Source organism: Trachurus japonicus, chromosome 3 (assembly GCF_045865225.1).
Source record: "Trachurus japonicus isolate A0001 chromosome 3, Traja_1.0".
Lineage (NCBI taxonomy): Eukaryota > Metazoa > Chordata > Actinopteri > Carangiformes > Carangidae > Trachurus > Trachurus japonicus.
This window is the reverse complement of record NC_140909.1, coordinates 32,291,745-32,319,734: the sequence shown is the minus strand read 5'-3', so window position 1 is coordinate 32,319,734 and position 27,990 is coordinate 32,291,745. Positions and strand designations below refer to the sequence as shown.

At 41.8% G+C, this 27,990-nt stretch overlaps 2 protein-coding genes across 5 annotated transcripts in view; both read left to right on the top strand.

The window, feature by feature from the left end:
- The first annotated feature begins 23 nt into the window (after positions 1 to 23).
- ero1a (endoplasmic reticulum oxidoreductase 1 alpha) lies at positions 24 to 8,718 on the top strand. Its single transcript, XM_085770630.1, has 15 exons — positions 24 to 249; positions 1,224 to 1,343; positions 1,440 to 1,523; positions 2,017 to 2,058; positions 2,208 to 2,284; positions 2,481 to 2,554; positions 2,670 to 2,790; positions 3,457 to 3,518; positions 3,615 to 3,641; positions 3,754 to 3,846; positions 5,410 to 5,656; positions 5,856 to 5,925; positions 6,389 to 6,475; positions 6,781 to 6,917; positions 7,763 to 8,718. The coding sequence occupies exons 1-15, from the start codon at positions 178 to 180 to the stop codon at positions 7,821 to 7,823; spliced, it is 1,374 nt and encodes a 457-aa protein (XP_085626756.1). The 5' UTR covers positions 24 to 177; the 3' UTR covers positions 7,824 to 8,718.
- A 736-nt stretch (positions 8,719 to 9,454) lies between these two features.
- pacsin3 (protein kinase C and casein kinase substrate in neurons 3) overlaps positions 9,455 to 27,990 on the top strand; it is a 35,023-nt gene continuing 16,487 nt past the window's right edge. Inside the window, exons 1-3 of one of the 4 annotated variants that reach the window (XM_085770709.1) lie at positions 9,462 to 9,892; positions 15,109 to 15,174; positions 27,704 to 27,804. In XM_085770709.1, the coding sequence (XP_085626835.1) occupies positions 27,751 to 27,804 (54 nt within the window). In that variant the 5' untranslated portion in view covers positions 9,462 to 9,892; positions 15,109 to 15,174; positions 27,704 to 27,750. Of the gene's footprint in view, positions 9,893 to 15,030; positions 15,175 to 27,664; positions 27,805 to 27,990 lie in introns of those variants that run through there. The other 3 variants (XM_085770715.1, XM_085770699.1, XM_085770691.1) reach the window with 3 other exon arrangements.

Below are 27,990 nucleotides of genomic sequence, written 5' to 3'. Positions count from 1 at the left end.
ATCATCACCGCCCCACACTGACACCGCTGCTCAGCGTCTCCCGTCGCCGCACAAGTGAAGCTCTCCTCGGACACACGAGCCCACAGTCCTGGTGGTGGTGGTGGTGGTGGTGGTTCTGGTCTGTGATCAAGCGTTTTCTGTCGGAGAGGTGTCCGACTGATCTGAGGTCAGCTCGCGATGAAGCTGGTGGTCTTCCTGCTCTTCCTCCTCCAGGTGTGCGGATCTGGAGACAGCAGGTGTTTCTGTGAGGTGAGCCACGAGGACATCCGTGTTTTTTTATCCCACACATGACATGTTCAATGACCTGCCTGTTAGTTTATGTTGGAGTGGGTTACAAGTTGTCAAAATAAGTGATTATCGCGTTGTAAAGGTGTAGCTAAGAGGAAGCCAGTTGGCGCAAAGTGATGATAGGTTCTCACGTAGATTATGAGTCGCATTCACTCCTCATGATCATTCATCAATAATTATCTCAACCCATAAAGAGAAATAGCTACACTGCTACACTGTTTTACAGTTTGAAGCAGCGTTCAAGGAACAACAGCTGTGATCACACTGCAGCTACAGTGTGTGTCAGCCAACAAACTGTTGGTGGTGATTCACCAAATACACACCAACATTATTAGCTCTTTAGGAGTCATGTTTCTTATAGGCTATTTAATTTTGTCTCATACATTTTAGATTTCTGTTTACCTTTATTAGAGGACTTTCAAGTTAGACAACAGCACAAAAGTAAAGACACACAATAATGTGATAAACAACATAAAAATGAATACATTTGAGATTCTGTTTTTATTTTGTACTTAATAAAGGTAGGCTACTGCTTATCTTATCCTTAAACTTTAAAAAGCAAATGGTACAGTACTGTACTAATGAGAACAGATGCAAAAGCAGAGGGAACAATAGTTTTACATGCATATCTGAATATGTAATCCATGTATTGGGGAGGGAGGGATCGTTACTTTATTTTGCATTTATTTTACTATGCACCTGTTCACCAGGTGTGCACAAGATTTACTACTGCATTCAGAGAGTATTTTTCTGAGCTTTTGTGTGTGTAGTAGTCAGAGAGAGACAGGAAATGTGAAGACAGAGAGGGGGAATGATATGCAGCAAGGGGCTGCTGGGGGATTCGAACCGGGGCCAGTTGCAGTGAGGACTGTACATGTCCTCTTTAACGGTGCACAACAGTATAACCAGATGTTTTTTGTGTCCACATCATTCAGGTCACAGGCGACCTGGACGACTGCACTTGTGACGTAGAGACCATCGACAGCTTCAACAATGAGCGGCTTTTCCCTAAACTCCAAAATTTACTTGAGTCTGACTATTTCAGGTTCTACGAGGTAAAGTGAGCCGATAGACAACACACACAAACAGAAATATACATACACACATATGAACTGCTGTGTTGCTGAGGACATGGGTCGGTGACTCTGCAGGTGAATCTGAATAAGCCGTGTCCGTTCTGGACGGACAACAGTCACTGTGGTCAGAAGCTCTGTGCTGTGCAGCCCTGCTCTGCTGTGAGTATCATATGGCGTCATACTTATGTCATATGTTGAGCGAGCGATAGTATCACTTCATCTGATTCAGTTAGAGGTTGTGTTACTGTACAAAGAGAAACCACACACCTGAGTCACACCTGCCTTTTGTTTGATCAGCCACATTTTGTCCAATGAATTCATACAGTTGAATAATGACACTATAAGTATCCAACTCAATTCATTGGTGTCAGGATCTTCTTATTACAGACAAATGAAAAAGGCATTCACAGCAAAAATAGACCTTCGATGGGCCATGTGGTGTAGAACAGTCCTCTTGTTGCTCTTTCCAAATCTTAATATTGACACTGGAAAAGATAAACAATTCCTGATAAACGGATTTTCCTGAGGAAATCTTGTCAGTGGTCAAGACGTCTGTGAGCTGTGACTCCTCTGTGCACGTTCTTTGTATCGTTTGTCTGTGATCGACCTGCTGGAAACAAACAGACTGACTTTAGACTGTGTCTGCTCATAGAACGAGGTGCCAGAGGGGATCAGGTCATCGTCCCACAACAAGGTGAGTTGCACAAAATATATAATATACAGTATACAAAATTCTTCTTTGTGTATGTTCATATTTCTTTATATGCTGTTAACTAGTACCTGGTGTGGAATACATTCAGGGGTTATAACAAATTGACTGTATTTCTGTGTGTGTGTGTTCAGTATTCAGCAGAAGCAAACGAGCAGCTGGTGGAGTGTGAGAAGACGCAGCATCTCGGAGCTGTGGACGTCTCTCTGAGGTGAGATGGTGCCAGTCCATGATGCAAACATTAACAGATTGGTGGAGTTTATTATCTGGATTACATTTGTTTGTATTAAATATTTCTCCTTTAACTAAGAAAACCAAATATTAAACCCATGAGTTCTGGTTGCACAGAATCCCACAGAGGAGAAATTGAACCAACCCACTGTTTTTTCTCTGTTCTCACTCTCCAGCGACGAGACCAGAGAGGCTCTGCTCGACTGGACCAAGCACGACGACGAGGCCGAGCGATTCTGCGTGGTCGACGGTACTGAATGTCCAGTCGTCTCTGAAAGAAATTGATTCATTAGGAGAAAAAAAAACATATTAGGCGACGAGAATTGGAGCCACTTACAGCTGATTGAAGTTTTTCTGCTTCCCAGACGAGGAGTCACCCGACTCCCAGTACGTGGACCTGCTGCTGAACCCGGAGCGCTTCACCGGCTACAGGGGCCCTGAGGTCTGGAGGATCTGGAACAGCATCTATGAGGAAAACTGCTTCAAGTAAGCACCCAGACAAGCCACAATATAAAAAACAATTAGTGCAATTAGTAGCAATGTTCCCTCTAATTTAATATAACACAGTACTTCCACATGCTGGTGCTATGGCCTCACCTCTCCAACTCCAAATATCAATACAATTGGCTATTACTATTATGATTAATAACAGATTATTTTGACAACATTACCTAGGCTACTCCATATCTAGGTCAGTTACAGTTAATGATAACAAAATACAATATTGTTTTGGCAAAATAGATTTTGCATTTATTGCCATATGAACAATATGAAAAAAATAACTAACATCAAGTTTGTGTCATCAACTCTTGGCACAGAAGCATTCTTGAAATGAACAGTAATAATAATTTTCAAGCAAAAACTTAAATCGTAGTTGCACTACAGACCACGGTTAAGGTCATAAATTTCACAATTCGAAGCGCACATTAGGGAGAAATAAACAGTAAACTAGTCGGGGATATTTGAGTGTGCAACTTTTTTTGTCTTCTGGGCAAAGAGGTGGGGAGTAGTGTGCAATTGCACAGTAAAACACTTTAGAGGGAACAGTGATTAGTAGTGTCTTACATGAGGTGCTATAGCCTACTAATAATATTTTCACATTTGTAAAACCTTGAAACTGCAGACGATGGTTCATGACTCTTTGTTCCACAGGCCTTACACTGTGAAGCGGCCGCTGATTCCCGGCTCCTTTCACAGCAGCTCAGGAGCCGAAGGTGAGAGCTGTTGACCTGACTTTACCCACCTGCACCGTGACTCATTATGTCAGTTTCATCCCTCTGAGTCTGACTATATCCTTGCTCTATTTACAGCTAGGACCTTCTACAGCTGGCTGCAAGGTGAGCTGATATTTTAACTTGAAGGTTGAAATTTAATGTTGTAGTGAAGTATTGCCTGTTTTGTTTTTATTTTATTCATCCTCAACTCTGCGTGCATCACCTTCTCTCTCAGGTCAGTGTGTGGAGAAGAGAGCTTTCTACCGTCTCGTCTCAGGCCTCCACGCCAGCATCAACATACACCTGAGCGCCAGATACCTCCTGGAAGGTGAGACACAAACACCTGCACAAACCTGGCTGCACCCACTCATTCAGGCATTTATTGTCTGGCCCTCTTATTTTATTTTACCTGATTTAAGAGTTTGAATTTGCTGCTCTCGTTTGATTTATCTGACATGACACCAAAAACATTCACTGGCAGTTCAAAATACAGAAAATATATCACGTACAACATTATGAGGAAAATAACGGCAGTGATGAGAACGAAAGTGATGGTCAAAAAAATTTGTGCGATCCAATCAGCTGTTCTCCACCTCCAACAGAGGTGAACAGGAGAATATACCGTAACAACTAACATCCCTAGCACCACATCTGTGACCCAGTCATTAATATCACAAACACTAATAAATATCAATAGAAAAACCAGAACCACCCAAATTATAACCACAGAACTCATTCCTCTCTGATTATATACTTTTTTTCTTTCAATAATTATCACTGTGGTTGTGCAAATAATGAAAAATAAAACAAAAATTAAGAGTGCCATTGTCTGGCTCACACACACATTTTATCATATATCACATATCTCTTCAACCAAGGCCTTACACAGACTGAAACAGCTCCATGCGTTGTTATAGACAATCATCACATTATTGCGTGCCAGCCAAGAAGAGGTTTGGCAGGCTTAACAACACAGCTGACCAGCTTCAGGCCCTCCGTGTCTCCATGGATACCGGATGATGACAGAGAGATGCTGATCAGCGTACAGCCACCCACTGTGTGACAGAAATCACAGACACATAATGAATTATGTTGTTAACAAATTTAAGTTTTTCTTCAGATCTTGAGGAAATGATCTGTCTTTTTAGCACCTAACTATTATTTTGTGTCTGATTTGACGTGTCCTTAAAGTCCCACTTCCGCGACCCTTTTCGGTCATTTTAAAACCAGCTCATTAGCAATGTGCCTCTGGAGGGTGGGCGGAGACTGCACTGCTCTGCACCCGCCCAGCCACCTCCTCGCACCCCACCCCCCGCTCGCTGACAGCTGGACATTGTACAATTACAGATTCAGCGCGTTTAGTGTAAAACTCCACACTGGGATTTGATCCCAAACTGGAACATAATCCTTGCTCACGGTGCAAGCTGCTCTACCAGGTGAGCTATACCTGTTGTACCATGACAGCTACACCGAGCTGTCAAGGCTTTCACCTCTGAGCCAGATGCAGAGCGGGGCGGGAGCTTGTAGCACTAGTGCCCTCCCCTGGAGCTGTGACACGTCAGCTCCAGTCTCCCTGAAACTGCCAGTTTGCGTCTGCCATTTGAAGGCAGAAAAACTCAGAAATGCAATTTTGCACTTCCTTTTCTGCTGATATGTGCTCTAACACAAGAAAAATGCCACAGGAACATGTGAAAAGCACGAAAAACACGATTTTCATGGGAGTGGGTCTTTAAACACAAAGACATAAGACTAATATTAATCACCTTATATCTTGTTCCAAAAAAAAGAAAAAATATTGTATTTTATACAATCAGTTGTGACTCTATTATGACCTCTGGTTCCTGTAATAACACCTTCATCTCTCTGTGTGGTAATCCTGTCTTACCTTCAGACAGCTGGTTTCAGAAGAAGTGGGGTCACAATGTGTCTGAGTTCAGGCAGCGTTTCGACTCAGAGCTGACGGCTGGCGAGGGGCCCAAGAGGCTCCGCAACCTCTACTTCCTGTACCTGATAGAGCTGCGAGCGCTGGCCAAAGCCCTTCCCTTCTTCCAGCAGCCATCGTTCCGGCTCTACACTGGCAGACCGGAGGAAGACGGGAAGCACAAAGAGCTGCTGGTGGAGATCCTGCAGCTGGCCCGGTCAGTCTGAGGCCTTATTCTCAACACAGATGCATACTGTATCCATACATTTTTATTTTTCTATTTCTCTTTATCTTGCGTTGATTTCTTTCTGAATAAGCATGAAACATAAACCTTTTTTTTTTTTTATTTCTCATTAGCAGTGTTTTCTGTCCAGCTGCTATATTCATGACCTTCATCTCCATCTCCACTCTCCCAGATCTTTCCCTCTGCACTTTGATGAGACATCTCTGTTCGCTGGGGATGAAAAGGAAGCAGCCAAGCTGAAGGTTTGTAAAACCGTGTTTTCATCATTTCCTCGGAACAAAGACATCTCAGGCAGCAGATATCAGGACATGTTGTGTCTGGTGAAACTCATTTAACATAATAAGCTTCTTCTCATTTGATCTTCTTTTTTTAAAATCAATTTCACAGATAATCTCATAATCTATAAAGATAAGATGTGTCATGTTCTCAGTGTTGTTTTGCTTTTTGTACTGTAATGCATTTGAGAAACAGAAAGTGTTTAAAGTGAGTTCGCAAATCTGTGCAAACTGTATCTGTTTGTTAATAACTGAATCTGAGGTTAAACTGCAACATGGAGAAGTCAATATTCATTGTGAAATAGTTGAAGTGACACAATACACCCTGCTCTCGTCCTGTTTTCTGTTTTTTTTTAAACTGTTTTATTAACCGATGTCTTTGTGCATCTTAGTGACATGGGTGTGTTTTCCTGTTCTGTGTTTCCATCAGGAGGATGTCAGACTGGCCTTTCTCAACATCTCCAGGATCATGGACTGTGTCGGCTGCTTCAAATGTCGACTGTGGGGGAAACTTCAGGTAAGTCTGGTGATGTTATTTTTAACCAATCAAAACAAATTCAACTTAAAAATCTAAATAGCTGCCAAGGAGAAGTGAGAAGAACGCTTCTATTTTTATTCGACTTGATTGACTTTGACTTTTTTTATTTATTTATCTGATGGTTAGGGTCATGTCTAGTAAGGTTTAGTAATCTTACTCATTGTAATCTGATTTTAAATTATGATTTAATTGTTATTATGTCATGTATGTGTATTGTAAAATGTGTGTCCTTTGTGATTTGATCTTTGTTTTGATCTCTCTCTCTCTCCCTCTCTTGTCATCAGACTCAGGGATTAGGCACTGCGCTTAAGATTTTGTTTTCTGAGCGACAGATTGAAGCTCTGCCCACTTCAAGTGACCGACGACCCAGTTTCCAGCTCAGCCGGCAGGAGATCGTCTCTCTGTTCAACGCCTTTGGGAGGTGAGAGATTGATTTGTACCATCTGAAAAGAGCTGGTTTTGTCCTCTGAGTGGCAGTGGAAGCATGGGCGTGGTAGTGGGGGGAAAAGGGGGCCTGACTACCCAGGGCCAGAGTAGGGAGAGGGCCCATGAAAATCCTGAAATAATTAATTTTTTTGTGTGCTGTTTTTATTTCGAATGAATTGGTGTCATAATTTATTTCAAATATATTGATAACTCTGTGTCAAAGTCCTCCCAACATATTGGACATTCGGGGGGCCCCCTCTTGGAGGCGTAAAATGGCTTAGTCCACCCATAGACAGCGGCCAGCGACAAGTGTAACGTCAATGAGCCCAGATTGAATGAGGCTAGCTTTCATCATGCCACCCAAAAAACATAAATCTGGGTATCAGAAAAAGAAAGAGCGGAAAGAAAAAAAAGAAGGCAGAATTAGGGGAAGCAACTGTTACAGGGATATTTCAACATTTTGGCAAACTGGCCCATTGCCATAATCCCTATAGTTTTAGGAGTATATTTGTTACCTTTAATTGTCGGTGCAAGCTATTTTTAGATCGGCAGAGATATGATATGAGATAATAACGGAATGTTACGAGTTGTTTTTGAGGTAAATGCAAAGCCAGTATAGTGCCGAAAAGAGATTGCTTGCCGAAAAACTGCCTCCAAAGGAAACGCGCTTTGGCGGCTTTTTATAAATTTACCTCAAAAACAACTCTGCGCTTCGTGCACTGCCATGGATAGTGGCCCACTGACATTACGAGTGTACAGGGCCCAGAATTGGGTGCTACGCCCCTGACTGGAAGTACATGTCTGTAACTGTATTCTTTGTGTGTTGCGCATGTCCTGCAGGATTTCCACGAGCGTCCGAGAGCTGAAGAACTTCAGATCACTGCTGGAAGAGGAACGATGAGGCGTCCGGTCCAGACAGGTCCAGCTTCACCCGCCGAACAAGCCGCTGACTGCCATCACAACTGCCTTAGTCCTGCTTAAATGTCCCTTAGACAAATATCAGAGTTTAACATGAAGGATACTTCCAGCCACATTTAGCTGCAAAGTAAAATTTTAAGATAAAACTAAAAATAATCAGAAAAAGCTCACAAATGATGCATCAAACCTCTTGTGACCTAAAATGTCAAAGCTGCAGTTATTCCATACTTTTACATTTGATCAAGGTCTATTTATTGACTTTTCAATGTTTTTTTGTGTGCATTTTTCCACACTGCAAACAAAGAGCTTGAGTAAATCTGACATTTACTTTATTTACTGTCAAAACATGTTCCCCTATGGAACTTGTGATTTCTCCCTGAAGTTCCTTGGCGACCACAAGCATATAAGGTAAAACCGCATAACAGCAAACATTTTATTCCAATTCCAGCCAATTTAATTCTTATTTATATATTTGCACATTATGTATATGTTAGGATTATTGGTCATTTCCAAGAGCTTAAAACGTTTCAGACAAATAAACTTTGTTTTTATGTGTTCTTGCAGAATAACAGACTACTGAAGAATGTAATGTTGCAGATTGGGTCAGTTGAATATCTGATTGCCCTTTCTTTCATGTGACTTGCTCCTGAATGTGATTGTTATACTTCCACACTGTAAGTATTAGGAAGTCGCATTATAAATGTGTGTCATTGCTCAAAGGCAGCCAACAAGTTTTGTACAACTTAATACTTTGTTTTGCTGCAGTCAGATTGAAATCTGGTGCCTGTTTCTGGCACAGCTTTGTTGTGTTAAACTAGTAATGAACCACTTCAATAATTATGAGACTGAAGAGTGTAAATTAAAAACAAACAAGACTTAACCTTTTTTGAAGTTCCTGTTTACCTAGTGTGGTTTTTTGGTGTTATGTTGCTGTCCTCCTGAGGATGGCGCTGTTTGTACAGAAAACTGAATATTTTGAGAGGGGAGGGACTCGAACACCTGAGGGATGCCGCTGCAAGCTTGTGGACACTGAGTCAGCCAGTGTGAAATCAACCCAAGATGAAACGAGATCAACAGAAACTGGGATGTGAAAAAAGTTTAAACACAGCCTAAAAACAACTTAACCCCTCATTGTATCTGAAAAGTTTGATGGAGTGAAAGAGTGGTGTAACAGAAAATAGTCAAACTATAATTGGGTGTGTCACTGCCACATCCATTCTTCCAGACTTAATCTCACATTTAAATGATGAGACCGTTTTAATGTCGGTAAACACACATGTGGCTGATGTATAATTCAGGATCTCTTCTCAAAAATATGAAATTTGTGAGGAAATGCAGCTGCTGTGGGACTGAGGGAGGCGGCTATGTGACGAAATCACATTTTTAATCATGAAATAATATTCTCTTTAAACCTAGGTTATCTGACACCCCAGACTAATTAATTTAGGCTTTATATATGAATGCTCCTGTTGTGTGTATACGTGTGTTTTTTTCCAGTTTGCAGTGCTAGCTTTTCCTATGGTCCGTAAAGGCATCATAAAGCCGCGCCACAGACAGTGAAGGGTTAAACTGTGTAATAGGATGAATGGATATTGTGGTGAGCAGCATCTGATTACACAGCGACGGACGGCAGTAGGCATCGGAGGAGGGGGAAGACACCGTGTATCTGCCGGCTGAAAACTACTTTTCTGTCCCGTCGGAGGAGGAGGACGCGTTTTATTGTTTCATTTCTCCGTTTCACCCAAGTGAAAGTGTAACTTTTTAACTGTGTGGAGCGGGAGACGACGAAACCGTCGGTGAACTACCGGTGAGTCCACCGACGGAGCAGCAGGCTTGTCCTGGTAGCCTATAAATGGCCGAGGGGGAGCAGCGGATGACGGCGGAGTAAACACGCAGCATGTCGCAGTTTGTGAAGGTTTAAAGCGAGGACTTAAAAACCCACCGTGTGCGTGTGTTTGTGAAACGAAGACCCACACCTGTGTGCGTGAACTGTCTGCAGCTGCAGCTCTGTATTGTGGGCTCGGTTTGTTCCTCCACCTCGGAGAGAAACAGGTAAGCGACCTCACCTGTCTGCGACCAGCACATGTTGACACCTGTGCGTGTGTGTTGTCAGTGGCTCATCATGAACCATGTTTCATTACGAGCAATAGGGAAAAAATAACAAAGTTAAATGGAAAATTAAGGGAAAACCCTTGTGTCAACATCTTCTCCTGTTAGGCTACAGTTGTGGGAGGGGGTTTAAGGTGCCAGTTAAAGACTGCTTAATAGGCTACAGTTCTTAGATTTGTCAAACTCTTTGTAGGCTATAGGATGTAACAAATAACATGAATTTACTGTTAAACCAGGAATAGATTTAAACTGCTACAGCTATGACAAGTTTAGCCTATGTGTAGGCTAGTGATTGTTGGCCTGTTGCAGAAATTAGCGTAGGCTATGGAAAAAATACTGTAAAAAAAAAAAAAAAAAAAGCTACTGTTCTGTAGGCTGCTGTAAAAAAAGATGTTTTCATCTTTAAACTTAAGGTTTCTAAATCAAAGACATTGTTTCACCTCAGTGTTAAATCTTGAACAACTAAGCTTTGCCTTGAACTGTCGAACTGGAAACTACCTTCAGAGTTGTGTTTATAGCCTACTGTCCAGACTTTCCTCAAACACATTTTGGAATATGTGTCAGTAGCTACTTGGATATTAATCTGGCAGATGTGGTCTTCATCGCAATAACTTCTTAAATATTATGAATAGGCCTAATTATAACCATTAGGCTAATGCTGCAATAGTTAAAAATTACAGGTCCAACAGTTTTGGCTAACATTTTAAAGCTGCATCCAGTGATTAGTGACCAGTAGGGGGCAGAAAAACTTGTATCCTTCATTGCATGGCACATGTTGGGATTATATCATTTTCTTAAATTTTGGTAGCCTATTTGTGACAGTGGCCATGTAGATTATGGATATTGTGCACTGCGGTTAATTTATATTTTAGTTGGTGCTCTACGAGATAAAAGGACCTGGCTGTCTTCATCCCCTGGCTGACCAGGGGATGAAATCATCATCACGACGAAAACAGTCTTATTTACTACTGGCTCTGCTGCTGCTCTGTCTCATCTATTTCTCCACCTGGAAGATCTGATTCTGTCTTGAGTTTAAATATTTGATGGTGCCAGTTCTTCTGAGGGAAAGTGAGAAAACTACCTATTTTAGTAGTTCACCGGTGGATTGAATTAATCAGTCAACCAGGTGCTATGAGAGGAGCATAAGGTGATCTTAGCTTGTTAATTGCTTTGGTGCAAATCAATAGACAAGTTAACTGTCTGAAAATAGAAAAAGTAATGAAAGCCTGAGCAGAGATCCAAGAGACTTATCATGTGGCTTGAACGTCAGGATTTCAAGGCTGAAAAGTTTCATTGAGCTGCAGAGCTTGGTCACAATTATCAGCATATGAGACACTACAAATGTCCTATCACCAAGTGTTGTTAGATACTGTGTAACACAAGTTTAAAGTCACTAAAAAGGAAAACTGCTGTAGAATGATCTTAAAAATCCCGCCAATGTCATCTTTTTACCTTTACATACATTTGATGATGGTTAATTTAGAGCCCATTTGTTGGCTTTGAAGCTGTATAATATTAGAGAAAGATCTGTTCGTTATTGCAATAACCACCTAGTACATTTTTTTATGCTCTCAGTGAGTGTTGAACTAACACAACCAACACAAAGTAATTTCTAAAACCACTAAATGTTTCATTAGTTGAGTTGAAGTCTGAACAGTTAGTCATCTGTTGGCTGAGAGAAATCCATGTGGGGGAGTGTGGGCAGTGTTATAGCAGGATCTGCTGGGAGGTGCCCCCTCCTCCCCCCGCCTACAGCTCCAGATCCTGCCAGGCGAGAGGAATTTCGTGGAAACATGAAATATGTCAGTGCAGAACGTGAACTCCCTCCGAGCCCGTCAGCTCTGCTCCGGTTGGTCCACATGTCTGCTCGTGCTTTCCTAAATAGAGAATTACACCAGAAGTTAAAATTTGAAGAGTGAAGGTCAAATCGTCGGTAGGATTATTCCTCTGAGTACCTGTTTGTACAGAGCAGGTGGCAGCTACCAGTCTCTGTTTTTAAGTTTTATCACATTGTCAAATAAACCCAGCTGACTGCGTCTTCCACAACAGTATTTTCACCAAAACTATAATATTACTCACAATTAGTAAGGCGATATTGCTGAAGCAGTTTGTGGCACTTTATATTTGCATTGACCTACGTAAGTAGGCGTAACTCAAAAGATGTAGAGCACTACTCTAAATGCCATTTACACAACTAACTTACATGTGTACGTGAGATAACAGGTGAGGGAATACAGAGTTAAGGTGAAAAAAATGCACTAGAATCTAGGATACTGAATCTCTTTGCTTGCATAAAGAGAAATGACATGGGATTTACAAAAAGAGATTGATTACCATGCTAATAATACATATCAGTGAATAACAGTTTAATTTATAAAATATCAGAGCCAAAGATAACGTCCTCAAATGTCCTTTTTTGTCTTAATAGTTCAAATATATTAAGGAGCAGATCCTTACATCTTAGAGAAGCTGTAACCATTATGTTTGGTATGTTTTGCTTGAGAAAGATCTGAATACATTTATATTTTATCGAAATCATTGCTGTTTAATCAGTCATACATCAATCAATTAATCAATGAGTTGATCATCTAATCGTTTCATCAGTGTTTTTAGAGGTCTGCATCAGGAACCCAGGTTAAAAGCTGCATTTCTGTGAAGTCAGGTGTGAGCAGCAGGAGAAGCAGGTTCTAGTTAATCTTCATAATTGTCTGCAGTGTGCGACAGGTCGAGCCGAGCTGGTCCAGGCCTGCAGAGGCTGTAGGCTTCTGCGCAGCGCTGGGGGAGCGGGCGTGGAGGCGGGCTGGGCCCAGCGTGGCCTCACTGATGTGGTTCTGGTTTAGAAATGAGCTGAAGGAACAGCTGTGTGTGTGTGTGTGTGTGTGTGTGGGAACAAGGCTGAGTTGTCCCTTTCTTCGACTCACTCGACTCCGCCTTTCTGCTATCCGCTTTCGTTTTGTTTGCTCCCTGAGCCTGGTCTCAACCGGATGATCATCACACGCTCTCCTGTCAGTCAGTCAGTCAGTCAGACACAGAGCGAGGCGGGGGCTGTCGGAGATCACCTCACCAATGGGAGTGTGACATGTTGAGTTAATTGCGTTTGATGCACAACGAAGGGACACGGGCAACATAACAACATATTGTCTTGAATATTAAAAATCTCGGCAATGATGTTCCACGTCACCTGTTGCCACACACACCGTAACCAAAACCATAAAGGATCACTTGTCTTCATCCACTAGATCACAGCCAGAGTCTGGTCTTTATATCACACAAACAAGAATTCAGTTAGTTAAAGAGACGTGAGTGGTGCAAATGTATGTGTTTTTTTTGCCTTTTGTGTATGTTTTTGGCATAAAAGTGGGAGTATAACAGCTGTGGAGGAGCTAGGGACGGGCATTTCCAGTAATTTAAATATTTGAATACTCTCAGTACCTTATGAATGAGTACTTACTCACTCAACTCATGTGGCCAAAGCAAACATGTTAGCAATGTGGCAACAGGCCGAGGTCAGAAACCACTGCGAAGTGCTACTTGAATAATGACGTCAACAACGAGTACTTGAGTACTTTACTTTCTGGTTGGTAATCCAGACTCCAAGACCATTGTGTCATCTCTCTAAACCTTTTCAACTAAGTTAAACACTCATAAAAAAAAACTAAATGAAGAGGTCAGTTATGTGTCACTTTTAAAATCAGGATACTAAAAATGTGTTTCAGATATTTACATTTTAGACTAAACAAACAAGTGGACCTTTTTTTTTTAGCAGGTTGATCAAACATTGAATGGAGTGGATGTTTTGCTGTGGCCTGTTTTTTGTACCTTGCTTCCTCTGCCCTCCTGCTGCCCTCTAACACCTGACCTCTGTGTCATGAAGCAGCTTCTATGTGGCTTTGCTTTATGTGATGTTTATTACCAACCACCTGTGTTGTCTATGATCTCAAGGAAGAGGGCGGGGCTTATTTAAAGTTTCTAATGATGGGAAAACAATTATGCGTCATGATGTTTAGTATTGTTCTTATGCTGCCATCATCATGACTGTGTCACTGAGATATCAGATGATACAGACTTGAAAACCACAGCTGATTGTTTTTCTGTCCATTCACACATAGACACAAGACTTTTAGGTGTTGGAAATAGCCGAGTCATCACAGTAGACAATGCATTGGTACTTCCCTCTGGATGTTGTAAATGCCAAAATAAAAACAAATCATACAAAAATGGATGTACCGGTAATTGACAGTTTGCAGTTTAACTGTCCGCCTGGCATAAAAAGTCTTCACATCGGTCCTTATTGAACCGTGCGTACTCAAATCAGCCCTAAGGATGAAGTTTACTGTGATAGACAATAAGGGTGGGAGAAAAAATCGATTCACATAAATATCGTGATATCTTTTTTGACGATTTTTAAATCGATTTTTTTTTTTATGAAAATGTTTTTAAATATTGTGCAATGTGCATTTGTTAGCCTTTTTTACATACAGAGAGTACAGGTTTTGAAAAGGGTTTAAGTTCACTTTATAATGGAGTATGTTAATTTATAGGCTCCTATAGTATTTGTGTGCAGATAAATGTTAAAAATGCAGACTAAAAATCGAGAGAATCTGCAATATCGTAGAATCGCAATTTAAATCGAATCGCCATCCAAAAAATCGTAGAAGAATCGAATCGGGAGAAAAGCATATCGTCCCAGCGCTAATAGACAACCTGTCTGAAACATACTGAGCCTCCACAGGGTGGGAAAGCCCGTTTCCAAACACGCCACCATCTCTGAACATGATCAGTCCTGCTGATTTGACTTGTAGTGAATCAGTGAATGTGGAATCACGGACACTCCCATCCCTGCTTATTGCCCATGGCAGGTAATTTTAGAGGTGTGAGTTCACTGCTCTGACCTCCTGGTCGGGCTCATTAGCCTCCACCACCGGGCCCATGTGTGACATTTCACCGCCGCTCCCAGAATGTGCCACCTTGAGCGGCGTGGAGCCTTATAACAGGTCGCTGGTGGGGGGAGCGCTGTGTGAACGCTGCTGCTCTAACCGCTCACCGCTGGTGGCTGCTCCGCTGTCTAACAAACCTCTCTGTGTTTTCCCCCCCTTTTGCTGTTGCATCTGCCCCTGAGGGACCTTCCTCTCTCCATCTGTCCCCCCCGCGTCTCTCAGGTCCGCGGAGACAAAGGCTGTCTCCCGTTTGGACGTCAGTCCGTCTCTGTTTCTGCCTGTGATCAGGTGAGTCCTGCTGCTCCATGTGCTCTGTGAACCTGCTTCTGTCTGTAATAACACAACTGTGCAATTTAACATCTAAGTCAATGTCGCTTCCTGTCATTTCATTTCACACTGATGTCCACACAGAGGTAAATGCCAATTATTTTCCTAACTAGTCTGTTAGCTGGCTACAAACAGTGATGTTGGTCATTTGCTTGTGTGGTCTGTATTTTGTCTGTAGCACAAAATTAAAATCTAGTGCTACAAATCCTCACATTTTAGAATCTGACACTGAAGAAAATTTGGCATTTTTGTTAAAAAAGTGGAATGAAAGATGGTTTATTGATCAACTCTGTGTTGATGAGCCTGCTGTAGATTGAGCCTAAAAACCTTAGATAAGTCGGTCAGATAACATTATGGAAGCTGATCGTGTGACTCCTGACACCTCACAACATAAAGTAATGTCTATGTATTATTTTTGTTAAATTTGTCCATAAAGATGTCTTTGTGCATTGGGAAGTTTGAGGTGATGGAGCAAACTGAACCTGTTGTTAGCTTAAGCTGTGAACGTCAATGAAATCCGGCAGCATGTTGTTGAAAATGGTTTTGGTGAGCTGTCGGCCATCACTGCTTAGTTAGCCATTGCTCTGGTAGCTGTTTGTACTAGGTTTTGTCGAGCTAATCAAACCAGTTGTCGGTGGTAGATGTGTGACAAAAGATATTTTTATTGTCTGAAGAGCTGATACCTTTTGAAATTGTGATTCTTTCAGTATCAAATAACTGTATTTTTACATTTTTTTTAGATAAATAAATGAGTCGTTAAGCCTGTAAAACAACAGTGAAGTGAAGAAAAATGTCCAACAGATGAAGTATTTGGTTTACATAGACTTGCCAAAAAACATCAAATCACATTAGAATAACTTTAAGACGTTAGAAAAACTAAAAAGAAATGTAAAATATTGCCTGAGAATGAGCCCGATGTAATTTCAGTCTGGTCACTTGGCTGATGGCTGGGTGTGTTGATGGGGACTTTGTCCTCTTTGCACTGTTGTAGTATTTTCCCTCAGCATGTGTGTGTGTGAGGAGGAGGAGGAGGAGGAGGAGGAAGCATTAGGTCTAGTTGCTGTTTTAGTGAGGCTGCACTCTGCTGCAGCAGGTTGTTGTGACATAAAATGAGGCTTGTAGACGAACTTAACCAAGAGGGGATTCAGTCTTTAAATTTCAGTTTAACAAATAATATTCTACAGTCAAATGTTCAATAACAGCATAGGCACATGTCCGTGAGCCAACTGGGAGATAACACATTGTATAATGTTATATTGGCTGGACCGATATGGGATTCTTGGGGTCAATACAGATTTTATGGCATAAAAATTTGAACATACATTTTTTGAATGATCCATCAAATATGGATCAAAAAATTGTTTGTTAGAAGCACAACATTTCACTGTTTAACAACAAATAACTTTTTGTGCAGGATGGCCTCAATGTAGAAAATAAAATAATTGAAAATAAATAGAAATAGAAAAAGGGAAAAGTGTCAATGAGTAGTAATAAGTTCTTATCAGCCAACACATACTGTGTGCTGATGCTGTGAACTGACAAAGGTTCAACTCAGGCCCTGATGTATAAAATATACTAAACACACCTTGGCAACCACACAAACGTATTCACACAAAGAACAAAAAGATTCAAATTGATCTATGGATGTACATGTCATGGTTAATCCTATATATAGTTTTTATTTTTCCTCAACTTGAATAGATTGTATATCACTTGCTGAGGATGAGGGTGGAGATGATGGCTCTCAGTGTACTCCTTAATGTGGTTTATTGTTGCCAACACCCACCACTGTATCATCATTGTCTTCATTTGAAGGACACACAGTTGGTGCGGAGGCTCTTGTATGCAGCCAGATGTTGGCAGAGTGTCTGCAGCTGTACAGTATCTCAGAGGGTTAATAGATGCATGGAGCCTCCAGGCCCCGGCGTAGACCTCCATCCCCTCTCAGAGTGAACCTCTGCTGGAATGCAGACGTGGTCGGGGAGCTTAATACACACTAAAGCTTGTGTAGGTCTCCACACGCCTCGTATGTAGAAGCACACAGGCTGCAGGGAAACTGTTGGTGTACATTAATCAGATTAATGAGCGTGAGTTTTCCAGCCGAGCTTACGAGGTCTGGACCTGCCTCTCTATCCACCACTCCCTCCTCATCCCTCCCTCAGCTGCTCTCCCCTCCTCCTCCTCCTCCTCCTCCTCTTCACTGGCCTGACCCACTTCTGTGTAAACCAACAACCAGACTCTCCTTCTGTCTCTCCCTGTGCCTCTTTAACAGCCTCGTATCACAGATGGATATCTCTGTGATGCTCTTTGTCGGCATCACACCAACAAAGTTGAACTTTAAACCCTATTAAATTATGGTTTAAGGGGAGATTCTGTTGCATCAAACAGTTTGAAATTAAAATAGATTGAATTTAAACCTCTCTTTGAACTCAGTTTAGTTTTTTACTTTAAACCAAGATTGGATTTAATTCTGTTGCACCAAATGTTTAAACTGTGATGTTTAATTAACTTTAAAATACAAGTTTAGGGGGTTTAACTTTTACAGCGGCTGCATTTCTTTTAGATGGTGCGACCAAAATCGAGTTACACAGATAACTTAAACACCAAAACCTGAACTGTAACTAGTCACAGCCTCAGTTGGACTGAAGCACTTCACGTACTTCCAATACTGTTAGAATAAATAAAGAGGCCTCAGGTTGTAAATACAGTCTGAGTTTTCTTCTCTTGACTCTCAGATCTCCTGCAGCTGTTTACCTTTGTACTGGTGAACTGTGTGAACTGTCAGTTCTCTTGTCTCTTCAAAGTTACAAGTAAAGACAGTTTGGTTGGCTGTTGCCTGCTGCAACATGCAATGATTATTATATCAATCTGTTGATTATTTTCTTTAGGGGTACTATTAACCTGAAAATGAGATCTCGATCTCAACGGGTCTTTTTTACCTGGTTAAATAAAGGCTAAATAAAAAAAAAAAGCAGCAATTTAATCATATTCACAATCATATGACCGAGCAATATCCAAATCTCAGGAGCTGCAATCATATTTGATGAAGGTGAAATGTGTCACAGCATTGTAGTGCATCATCAACACCAAAAGTATTGCGACGCGCTGGCCAACAGATGAGATTCTTGAGACGTAAAGGGACATGTTTGTTTCGTACAAGACCCAACAAAATCACACTGAAACACTAACACTACTGCAATCATAATATCTGCTCCCATATAATCACAATATGATTTTTTTTTCATATCAGTCGTATTTTACTTCATAGGTCAGAAAACAGAGAAAAAAGTCCTTCATGCTTTTTAAAGGTGCAGTGATTGAATGTCTTGTTTTGTCTGATAAACAGAGTTTTATCCAAGCAGAGCCAGATCATTTAAAGCAGAGGTAAAGCCTGCCACACACATAAAGATTTTATAAATCTCAACCGATTTATTATCTGTGAGAGACCCCACATGAAGATAAAAAATCTGTGATTGAACAGTTTTGATCGTATTGTGTGTGGTGTGCTGCGATATTCCAAACACAGCACACCACACACATTAAGATTTTTCAGAATCTTGACCCTCTGGTCAGAAAACAATCCGGCATCAGCAGCGATACCAGGGGTGTCGTTGTAGCTACTCTTTCGGGTCTATTTCCGGACTGGACAATGAGAGCGACGTAATTTTTTTTTTTTAATGAAAGCGGGACACTTCAGCCTTTACAACGATCCCGTCTGTGTGTCTGTGGCTCCGGACACCGAGCAGTCAAGCAGCTGTCCAATAGGGAGCCGTGCGCTGTCACATGACGGGCTGTGAGCGGCGGTCACATGATCGTTTAAACATGGTTGCTCCAGCTGTTGCTGGCTATGATCGCTACCGTCTTTGCTATCAGCTATCAGGAAATCTCCCGTGTGCGTGAATGTCTGTGTGAACCTCATGTAATGCCAGGGCTGCACCGTGGCTCTCTGTGAGGTTGCTGGTCCTGTGCGGAGAAGTGGCTTGTTGCCGCGAGCAGCATGCAGAGCTCGGCAAGCAGGCGCTTCTCCGCACAGCACCGGCTTTCCACACACAAGATGACTTTTGATTGAAACGGCCACCGAAGTCGGCCCCGATAATCGTAAATATTGAACATGTTTAATACTTACGATTACCGGCGCCGAACGTTTTCTGAGCCGATTGTCGGGGGAATTTTGACTCTTAACACACCACACACTACAAGAGAAGACCTTAAGATAATCGGGCGGTGTCTGTCCGTGGTCGGAAGGGGGAAAATCGGGGCAAAATCAGCCCGATTATCTTTATGTGTGTGGCAGGCTTAAGCGATCCGGTGGTTTTGGCTAACTTCCTGTCAGCCGATGGGGTTAGCAGTCCCCGCCCTCGTCCCTACGTCACCACATTCACGCGCATCCCTTGGCTGCACACACAGAGAGGACCACCCCTTTATGCCGTTCTCTCTCCACATTGGATAAAGGTTGTAGGATACAAGGAAAGTTTTCTCCTTGGCTTACAGCAGAGCAGAGTGACTGACAGACCTGTTTTTCAGACCAAACACTCAATGTAAGTGATTGCTGTCGGAAGATATAACTATTTAAGACTTATATTAACACAAACATTCCGCTTACTTCTGCTTTAAGTTTAGTAAGATTATGATAAGTTTTGTGCCGGCCTCTTCTGCTCTTGCTGGAAGGTCACATCCCTATACTTAAACAAACTGTGATTTAAACATGAAGCTGTAGAAGTGACACAACCACACCTCCGCACTCATGAAGGTGTAGAGTTCTGTTATTAGTGTCATTTTATGAGTTATTTATTACTGAAGTCCTCACATCTGCTTCTGTGATTTGAGCTTGAAAGACCAGCCTCACATGCTCTTTAAGTTGTTTTAATGCTGTGTTATCAAACGTCCTTGTCCTCTTCTTCCTGTTGTGTCTCTTAAGCTTATAAACGTCTGTCTCTGCCTCAAACACAGAGGAGATGAGCGACACTCGGCTCATCCCCATACAGTTTGTGATCTGCTGCACCCCGCCTCTTACCCGTCACAAACTTCAGCCTCTCCCTCCTCGTCTTTCAGTCTGCCCTGGCCTCACTCCCTCCATCACTTTCACCCTCCTCTAATAGTGAATGGAAATGAGACCAGAGGTAGTTTTGACACGATACACAGAGCAGTGATCAGAGGTTGCCTGATGGGTCATTTTATAAACCATTGTAAATGCAGACGTTCGACTCCGATAGTGGCCAAATGGTTTTTTTAGGATAATGGCCAAATGGGATTGGTTTTGACACTGACACTGAATTATATTTAAAAGTTTTAAAAAACTTGGTATAGGAGACGTTTGTCACGCAACAGCTGTTGTCAAAGATGTAAACAGGAGTACAGGATGGATTGTGTTCAAGCATCACGTTTGTCCTGTGTGTGACAAGTTGTGTTTCACCAGCTCTTCAACTTGTTCTTGTACTAGTATGTTTTTTTTATTTCGTAGGCTATTGGCCATTTAATTTGCTATGGGCTTTTTCCTGCTCCCAACTATCGTTAACCCATCAGCCATTCAAAATGCACAATTGTTCGACCTCTAACGGTGATAGAAAAACATGTACTGTTGGTTGAGAATAGAAAAGCTCTACTACAGCTGAGCTATCAATGCATCTGCTCCTTGTTCTTCTTGTCTCTGAGGATGCCTTCTTTACGACTCTGGTACCTGTCAGACACTTCACAGTGACTCACAACAACACAAACCCACCACCAAAATAATCAGCCAACAACTACAAAAACATGTTATACAGTGGAATCCGCTTATAGTGATCACGTTTGTCCAGAGTCAATTTGATCACTATAAGCGGTTGATTACTAAAACCGAATTTTTATTATTTCACTTATTTTTTATGCAGAACATCATCTAAATGCCATTTGTATAGTTTTTCAATGAGAAAAATGTAATGAAACGGCTGTCAGCAGCGCGATCATTTCGTCAGCTCCAAACTCACCGGTCTGCACCTCAAACACAGACCACAGCTGGTTTTCCACACAGCATCATTTACAGTAACTCACGTGACACGTCTCAGTACAGATCCGCGGGCGCTGCCGGTGTGTTTTTAAAATTAGCGAACTACTCTAGGCTACAGTAGCGCCGCAGTTTCTCATTCCCCACCTTGTTTGACTGAGAGTGTTTCAGGATGGTTTTCGTGAATGAACAGGCAGCATGTCACTGTCAGAGTTTCACTTTACCGCGCGCTGCTGTCATGCAGTGCGCGCTCCTCTCTCTCTCTCTCTCTCTCTCTCTCTCGCTCGCTCGCTCTCCCTCCGCCAATAACGGACAACGAGCGCTATGCGGAGATGAGGAACGAGCCAAAAGCCCAAAATCTATTCCTGACGTCCGCGGTCGATATAAAGTTGATAGGTTTCCTTCATCCATGTTTTAACAGACAACACAAACAGCCGCGCTGCACCCACAGTCATGTGTCTCAGCCAGCTGACGCACAGCACAACAACACAGCGCAGCGACATGTGCAGGCTGCTGCAGCAGTGCACGTTAAAGGGACACCGCCGAAAATAAATAATAAATAGGCTACACGTAGTTTTTAAATTGTTTTGCGCATGTTTTCATCCATAAAATGACCAAAAATGAGCACTATAAGCGGATTTCTAGATCACTATAAACGAATTATTTAAACAGCATTTGTATAGAAATGATTCCGTCCCAAGCCTTTTGATCTATATAAGCGGTTGATTACTATATCCGTGACCACTATAAGCGGTTTCCACTGTACCACTACACACACACACAGGTGTTTTTATACTCTGTGTATCAGTGTGATGGACTGCAGGAGCTTCTCACAGTGACTGTCGTCTCATAATCCATCCATGTCTCCACGGCTCCAGCAGATCCCTGACCTCCAGAACAGACTGACGTCTCAGATAGTGTCTATGAACTTGGGTTCAATCCCCTCATGCAATCAGTCAGCAGGGCAATGTAAACACACACACAGACCATCTGCTCATGGTGACCCTCCTCAGGCCGGTGGTCTGTCATCCCTCACTAAAAACACTCAACTGTGATTATATAATGGTCAGTACCCATTTGAACGTACACATTTGATTATCTCTACATGTAATGATATGGACTAAGTATCAAGAAGTTCTGGCGGATTTAATAATCTGATTTGAGCTTTTATAACAAGAACTGATGAGAACCTCAAACTTTGCAGGTGAACTGCAGACTGTCTGGGTGTAATGGTAATTCCTTTGAGATTGCGTGAGAAATTAAATTAAAAACACTTTTTGCAAAATTAATTGCCTTCCTGGAGGCACTTTTGAGTTTGTTTGTTTTTTTTTACCGATTAATCTCTTCAGATTGCACAGACAGTAGTATTATGATGTATAATGACCAAGGAGCTGTGAAAAAAAACACAGGTCCAACTGCTCTGTGTCTGAATGTGCAAATAACTCAGAATTAGAAATATGTTATTATGGTGTTATAGTATAACAAATTAATTCTGACAATAATAAATAATGTATACATAGTATTTACACAAGTATTTACATGCCATTTATGCTCAGTTTATACAGATTTAATTATGTACTTTCTCCGATTTTTGCACATTTGTGAATGATTGGGTAGGAGAAAACTGTCGAGGGGGCAATTAATTAACAGAGTAATTTTTAGACAGAGGCGTCAGTCCCTCAATTGAAACCTGGATGCATAATAATGAATCTTGCTTATAGCACCCCAGATGATCATGTTGTCACAGCCCTTTGGGATGGGTATTGTGTCTCCAGATTGTGTTGATGTTATCATTGTGAGCTCATTGAGAGCTGCTTGTATAAGTCCTGCGTTCTTTATGTTTAAGATAAGAATTAAAATGCTAGGTAGGATCAGGCTGAGAATTGACAGTTATTCAGAAGTGACGATTAAGAGGATCGGGCCTCAGCGACTAGCACAGTGTTGTTTGTGTCTGAATGTGGTCGACCAACCCAGTTGTGTAACATGTTACTAAGTAAAACCCTCTCTCTGTTGACCGGTATTTTCAGAGTCTGACTCTGCACACCTCCTGCAGGTATTCTGTAGAAATAATACAAGTGTGAGTAGCCAAACGGGCATACTTTCAATGAGCCGCGCCCAGATACTCACACACACTGACAGACACATCCACACACACATGCACATGCAGCTGCTGTCCTGAAGGATATAAGAGCAGTAATTAGCAATCCACAGTGAAGTCAGTTTTCTCATTCTCTCTCATGTTCCAGCACGTCGGTGTCAGATGCTTCTGCTGTCAGCATACTTAGCACTTCCTTGAGACACACACACACTCACACACACGCGCGTGCGGTCGGTCGGTCATCCTCCTGTTGCTTCCACCTGCACTTCATAGTCTGTACAGTGCGGGGAGGAAATTAGAGCTGGGCCGACAGTCTGAGGAGGATTAGACGGCTGCCATGTCTGAGAGGCGTGATGTTGTGTTGTAAACTGTCGGTGTTCAGCTAATCATGAGCGTTATTCGTCTCCTCAGACACCTGCAAACACACCCACACACACACATTGTTAGCAAGTAAGTAGCACAAGTAGCTGCACGTTGTGTTGCAGAGTTCAGACTCACTCCCACGTTGCTCCCTGCAGAGCTCACCAAGGCTACTGTACTGTTGTGCACTGCATTTAGTCTAACAGCAGGCTGCTCCCAGTGCAGAGATCAGCGGCTGTTATTTTGGGAGACAACTGGTTATTTACAGTGAGAGAGGACGTTGGGAAACACAGGGAGGAGGAGGAGGAGGAGGAGGAGGAGGAGGAGGAACAACCAGGAACTTCTCACAGTCGTGTCCAACGGAACCTGAGCAGCAGGCAAATCAAACTGCAGCTCGGAGGGATGAAACTCGGTTTAATCACACATCATAGTCCAGTTTCTAAAGATTTCACTTTTAGAGAACAGGCACCTGGAGTTCTTGTTGTTTTCACCCAGCTCCTCAAATTCAAATTCAGTCTTACAGTGATTGTGCATTTGTTCATTTTGTACAGAGATTCTTCATTCACAGTAGCAGCAGCCGATCCCAGTGACCATGTACAAAGCTTTAAACTGCACCTTTCCCACTTTTAACTTCTTTTTTTTAACAATATTTTTTATTGAAATTTCAAATGCATTTCAAATTCAACATTGAATGTACAAACATTTTCATCCATATCCCCTTGAACAGACAAAAAAATAAAATAAAAAAGCAAATGGATAGTGACATCAGACTAATGGAGTAAAATAAATAAATACATAAATAAATAAGAATGAAATGAGACAAAAATAAATAAATAAAATACAATAAAATTAAAATTAAATAAAAGGCAGGATCATTTCATAACCTATTATTCAGACAGTGTTATCTGTTTCATTGGTCAGGAATGACATAAATGATTCCCAAATACAAGCAAACTCCTCCTGTTTACCTTTAACAATGTATGTCAATCTCTCCAGTCCAAGACAAGTTATCAACTCCTTCTTCCATATTGCCATTTGCCAGTGATCACTTTTAACTTTAATTTGGCACCTGCTTTGGCATCATAGGAATAATGAATTTAGTTTATACTTAACTAATTAATAGTGTGCACTTGTTTGAGCCCACAAGCAGGGTTCTGGTTGACTGTACAGCAGATGGAGGCTGAGCTGCACCGGAGCTGTGGCATGTTTTCCTCCCAGGTTGTTGTGTCTGCCCCAGGAAGTTGTCCGGCCTTGAAGCGGGGGATTTTTGCCCAGAGGGAGGAGGCACTGAGGAAGTGGATGTACGCAAGTCAGGTCACGGTGAACTGTTTTCAGAGTTCATTGGCAGGTTCACGGCAGAGCTGATCAGGTTGGAGCCAGGCTTGTCACGATACCAGCGTTTCAGTAGTCGATACCGATGCCGGTGAATTTTCACGGTTCTCGATACGCAAAAAAACAGAACCCATGCACTTCTAAAGACACTGCTTTATTAAAACACAGGTTCAATGTGCAGTTGATTTTGTTTGTGTAAAAAAATGCATAATAAATAAATAGTTAAAAGGAAAAAAAAAACAGGTTCACATCAAAATTTCAAGTATTTAAGCTCCACTGTGCTTCAACAACTTCTCAAACTGCACAGAATTAAAAGAGGAGGCAGCAACATAAAGTTAAGAACAGTGTTATAACAGTAAATATGGCTCAACATAAACGTAAAGTAATGTAGTAATTGCTTTTATGAGCTCAAACTTTTGCGTACACCAGTGCAGTAAGAGCAGGTTGAGGTCCGGCTGCGTTCACATACAGTAACAAACGGACCGCAAGTTCAACTGTAGCCACAACAAGACCACGCGTCTGCTCAAACTCACGCGCGTATAATGCCAGTCCGTGTCCTGCTAAGTTGTATCTGGTTCTCATGACAACCAAAGTTGGAGCTGAACTCAATTTCAGGACATGTTCTGGAGAAAAAAAATCAGGTCCCAAAAGGGAGAAATTCATACTATTTTTACGTCCTGTATGTTTTGATTTTTGGTTTCATGTCTGCAGCGTCTTCCTGTATCTGTGTAGAGAGAAGGCTCTGAGCCTCTCTTCTGATTGGCTGACTGTTTTTCGAGCGATTCAATAAAAGTAAAGCAGATTTCATTTAAAATGCTCAGAGAAACCAAATCCTGTAGGTGTTGGATGGTGAGTCCAGGGGGGGCGGGGCTTAGTGACTGCTTTGTTGTGACATCACAAAGTCTCAGAAGTCCTGACGGCGGGTTTTAAGGCTCAGTTTCTGAATACAAGCTGTGTGCGTTTCTCTGTGGACTGAGGCTTTCATACTTTCACAGTATAAAATCAGCCTGTAACTTATCTAATCTACCTTTTATACTGTATGTAGCATTAAGGTGGTTTATAATCACAAATGGTGTTGTCTTTTGGTCCTATCCTCTGCCTCTTTCTGCCTCAGCTTTAAGAGGGAGAGACATTAGACAGTTAGAAAAAGATTTGTATCTGTGAGTTATTCTCAGAGATGATTCTGTACAAATGTTTGTGCATCTTTTTCTCCAATGAATGAGATCCATTGTGTATGTTCAGGACTCGCTGACACAGATTCCTACCTCAGTAATGGAGCGGATGTGTCTGACAGGGTATCAGTGTTTGTTCTCACACACACACAGGCCAGTGGTGTGCAGAGGGAGAGCTGGGCAGTGACGTGGCGAACAGCTCTGTGGGCAGCCGAGGGTTGGTGAAAACTCAGTGTCGGCTGACGTGGAGCTGCAGATTTTGCCTGAGGCTGAAACTGTAGAGGAGGGAGACACAGATATTCCTATATCGTCTTCTAGGGAAACTCCTAATCCCTCTACATACTGTGGTTGTGTTGATATTTTATTATGTTAAAATTTCGTATTAACTATATGTAGATTTATTGTATGTAACACAGTTTCAACAGCTTTCAGCACACCATTACAAACCTTAACTTTCACCTAAACACCAGTAAAACAAAATGTATAGTCTTCAATCATAATCTACCTCAGTCTGATTGCACTCTGAAAAAAATCTCCTGTTTAGACGGAACAGAGTTACAATTCACTATCACCTACAAATATTTGGGTATCTGGCTCGACAGCTCCCTCTCCTTTGACATGCACATAAACATCCTGCTCTCCAAAATTAAATCCAGGATTGGCTTCATGTACCTCAATAAATCATCTTTCACCCACTCTTCAAATAATTACTAGTTAAAATGACAATCTTTCTAATCCTGGATTATGGCAATGTCATCTACAGAACTGCTTCCCAACACCTTCTCCAAAAACTAGACACCATCCACTGTCCGCTTTGTCACCGATGCCCCTTTCACCATTGCAACCTCTACCCCCTTGTCAACTGGCCATCGCTCCATTATCACAGATTGATTCATTGGTACCAGTTTATCTACAAAACTGTAACTGGCAAAACCCCTGTCTATCTCCGCTCTCTACTCAATTTCCATAACAATGACCACAATCTACGCTCCAGTAACCTCATGAACCTGCTCACCCCTAGAGCCCGTTTTGTATTTGTATTTGATATGTTGGTTGCCTTTGGCCTAGGTCATCATTGTAAATGAGAACTAGTTCTCAATTGATTTACCTGGATAAATAGAGGAAATGTATCACTATCATTTAAAAGGAGACTTACAATATGGTCTTCTTCAGCAGCATCAGCATTGATCTGTGATGTGTGTCAGCTCAAAGTCATGAAGAATCACACTGACAAACTTCTTTCATGGAAACTCAGATGGATATCGATGTCATCTATGTTTCACAAATTATAATGGGCAGGAACTTGCTAACTGTGGCAACTACCACTGCCTTTTTTCCTTTTATTATTAAGACCAAACTGTGTAGATGCTTCGTTGACTGATTTTAATGTACAGAATAGATGGTATCAGCAAATCCCTAGGAAATTAGTTGGAAAACAAAAAAAACACTCAAAGTTAAGGGTTGTTCTGGATCAATACAAATGCCAGTAATGTGACCAGAAACCTGCTGTATTGTGATATGCTTCTCTCTCTCTCTCTCTCTCTTCAGTCTTTTCTGTAGCCGCCATCATTCCGTGCTGTAAGGCCGACCCCAAAATGTCTTCCAATGGAGACCTCAGCGACCTGGGGAGCTCTGACAGCTTCTGGGAGGTACAGTCTACCAATACACACACACACACACACACACACACATGCCCATACACACTTCTCACCTTATTTGGGTTAGAGGTCAGTCTAGACACCCAAAGTCAGTTTCTAAATAAGCTAAAGATTTTAAGACATCACATACTGGGGTTGTCTCACCTGGGCCCTGTGCGACGAAGTTTAACAAAGCCA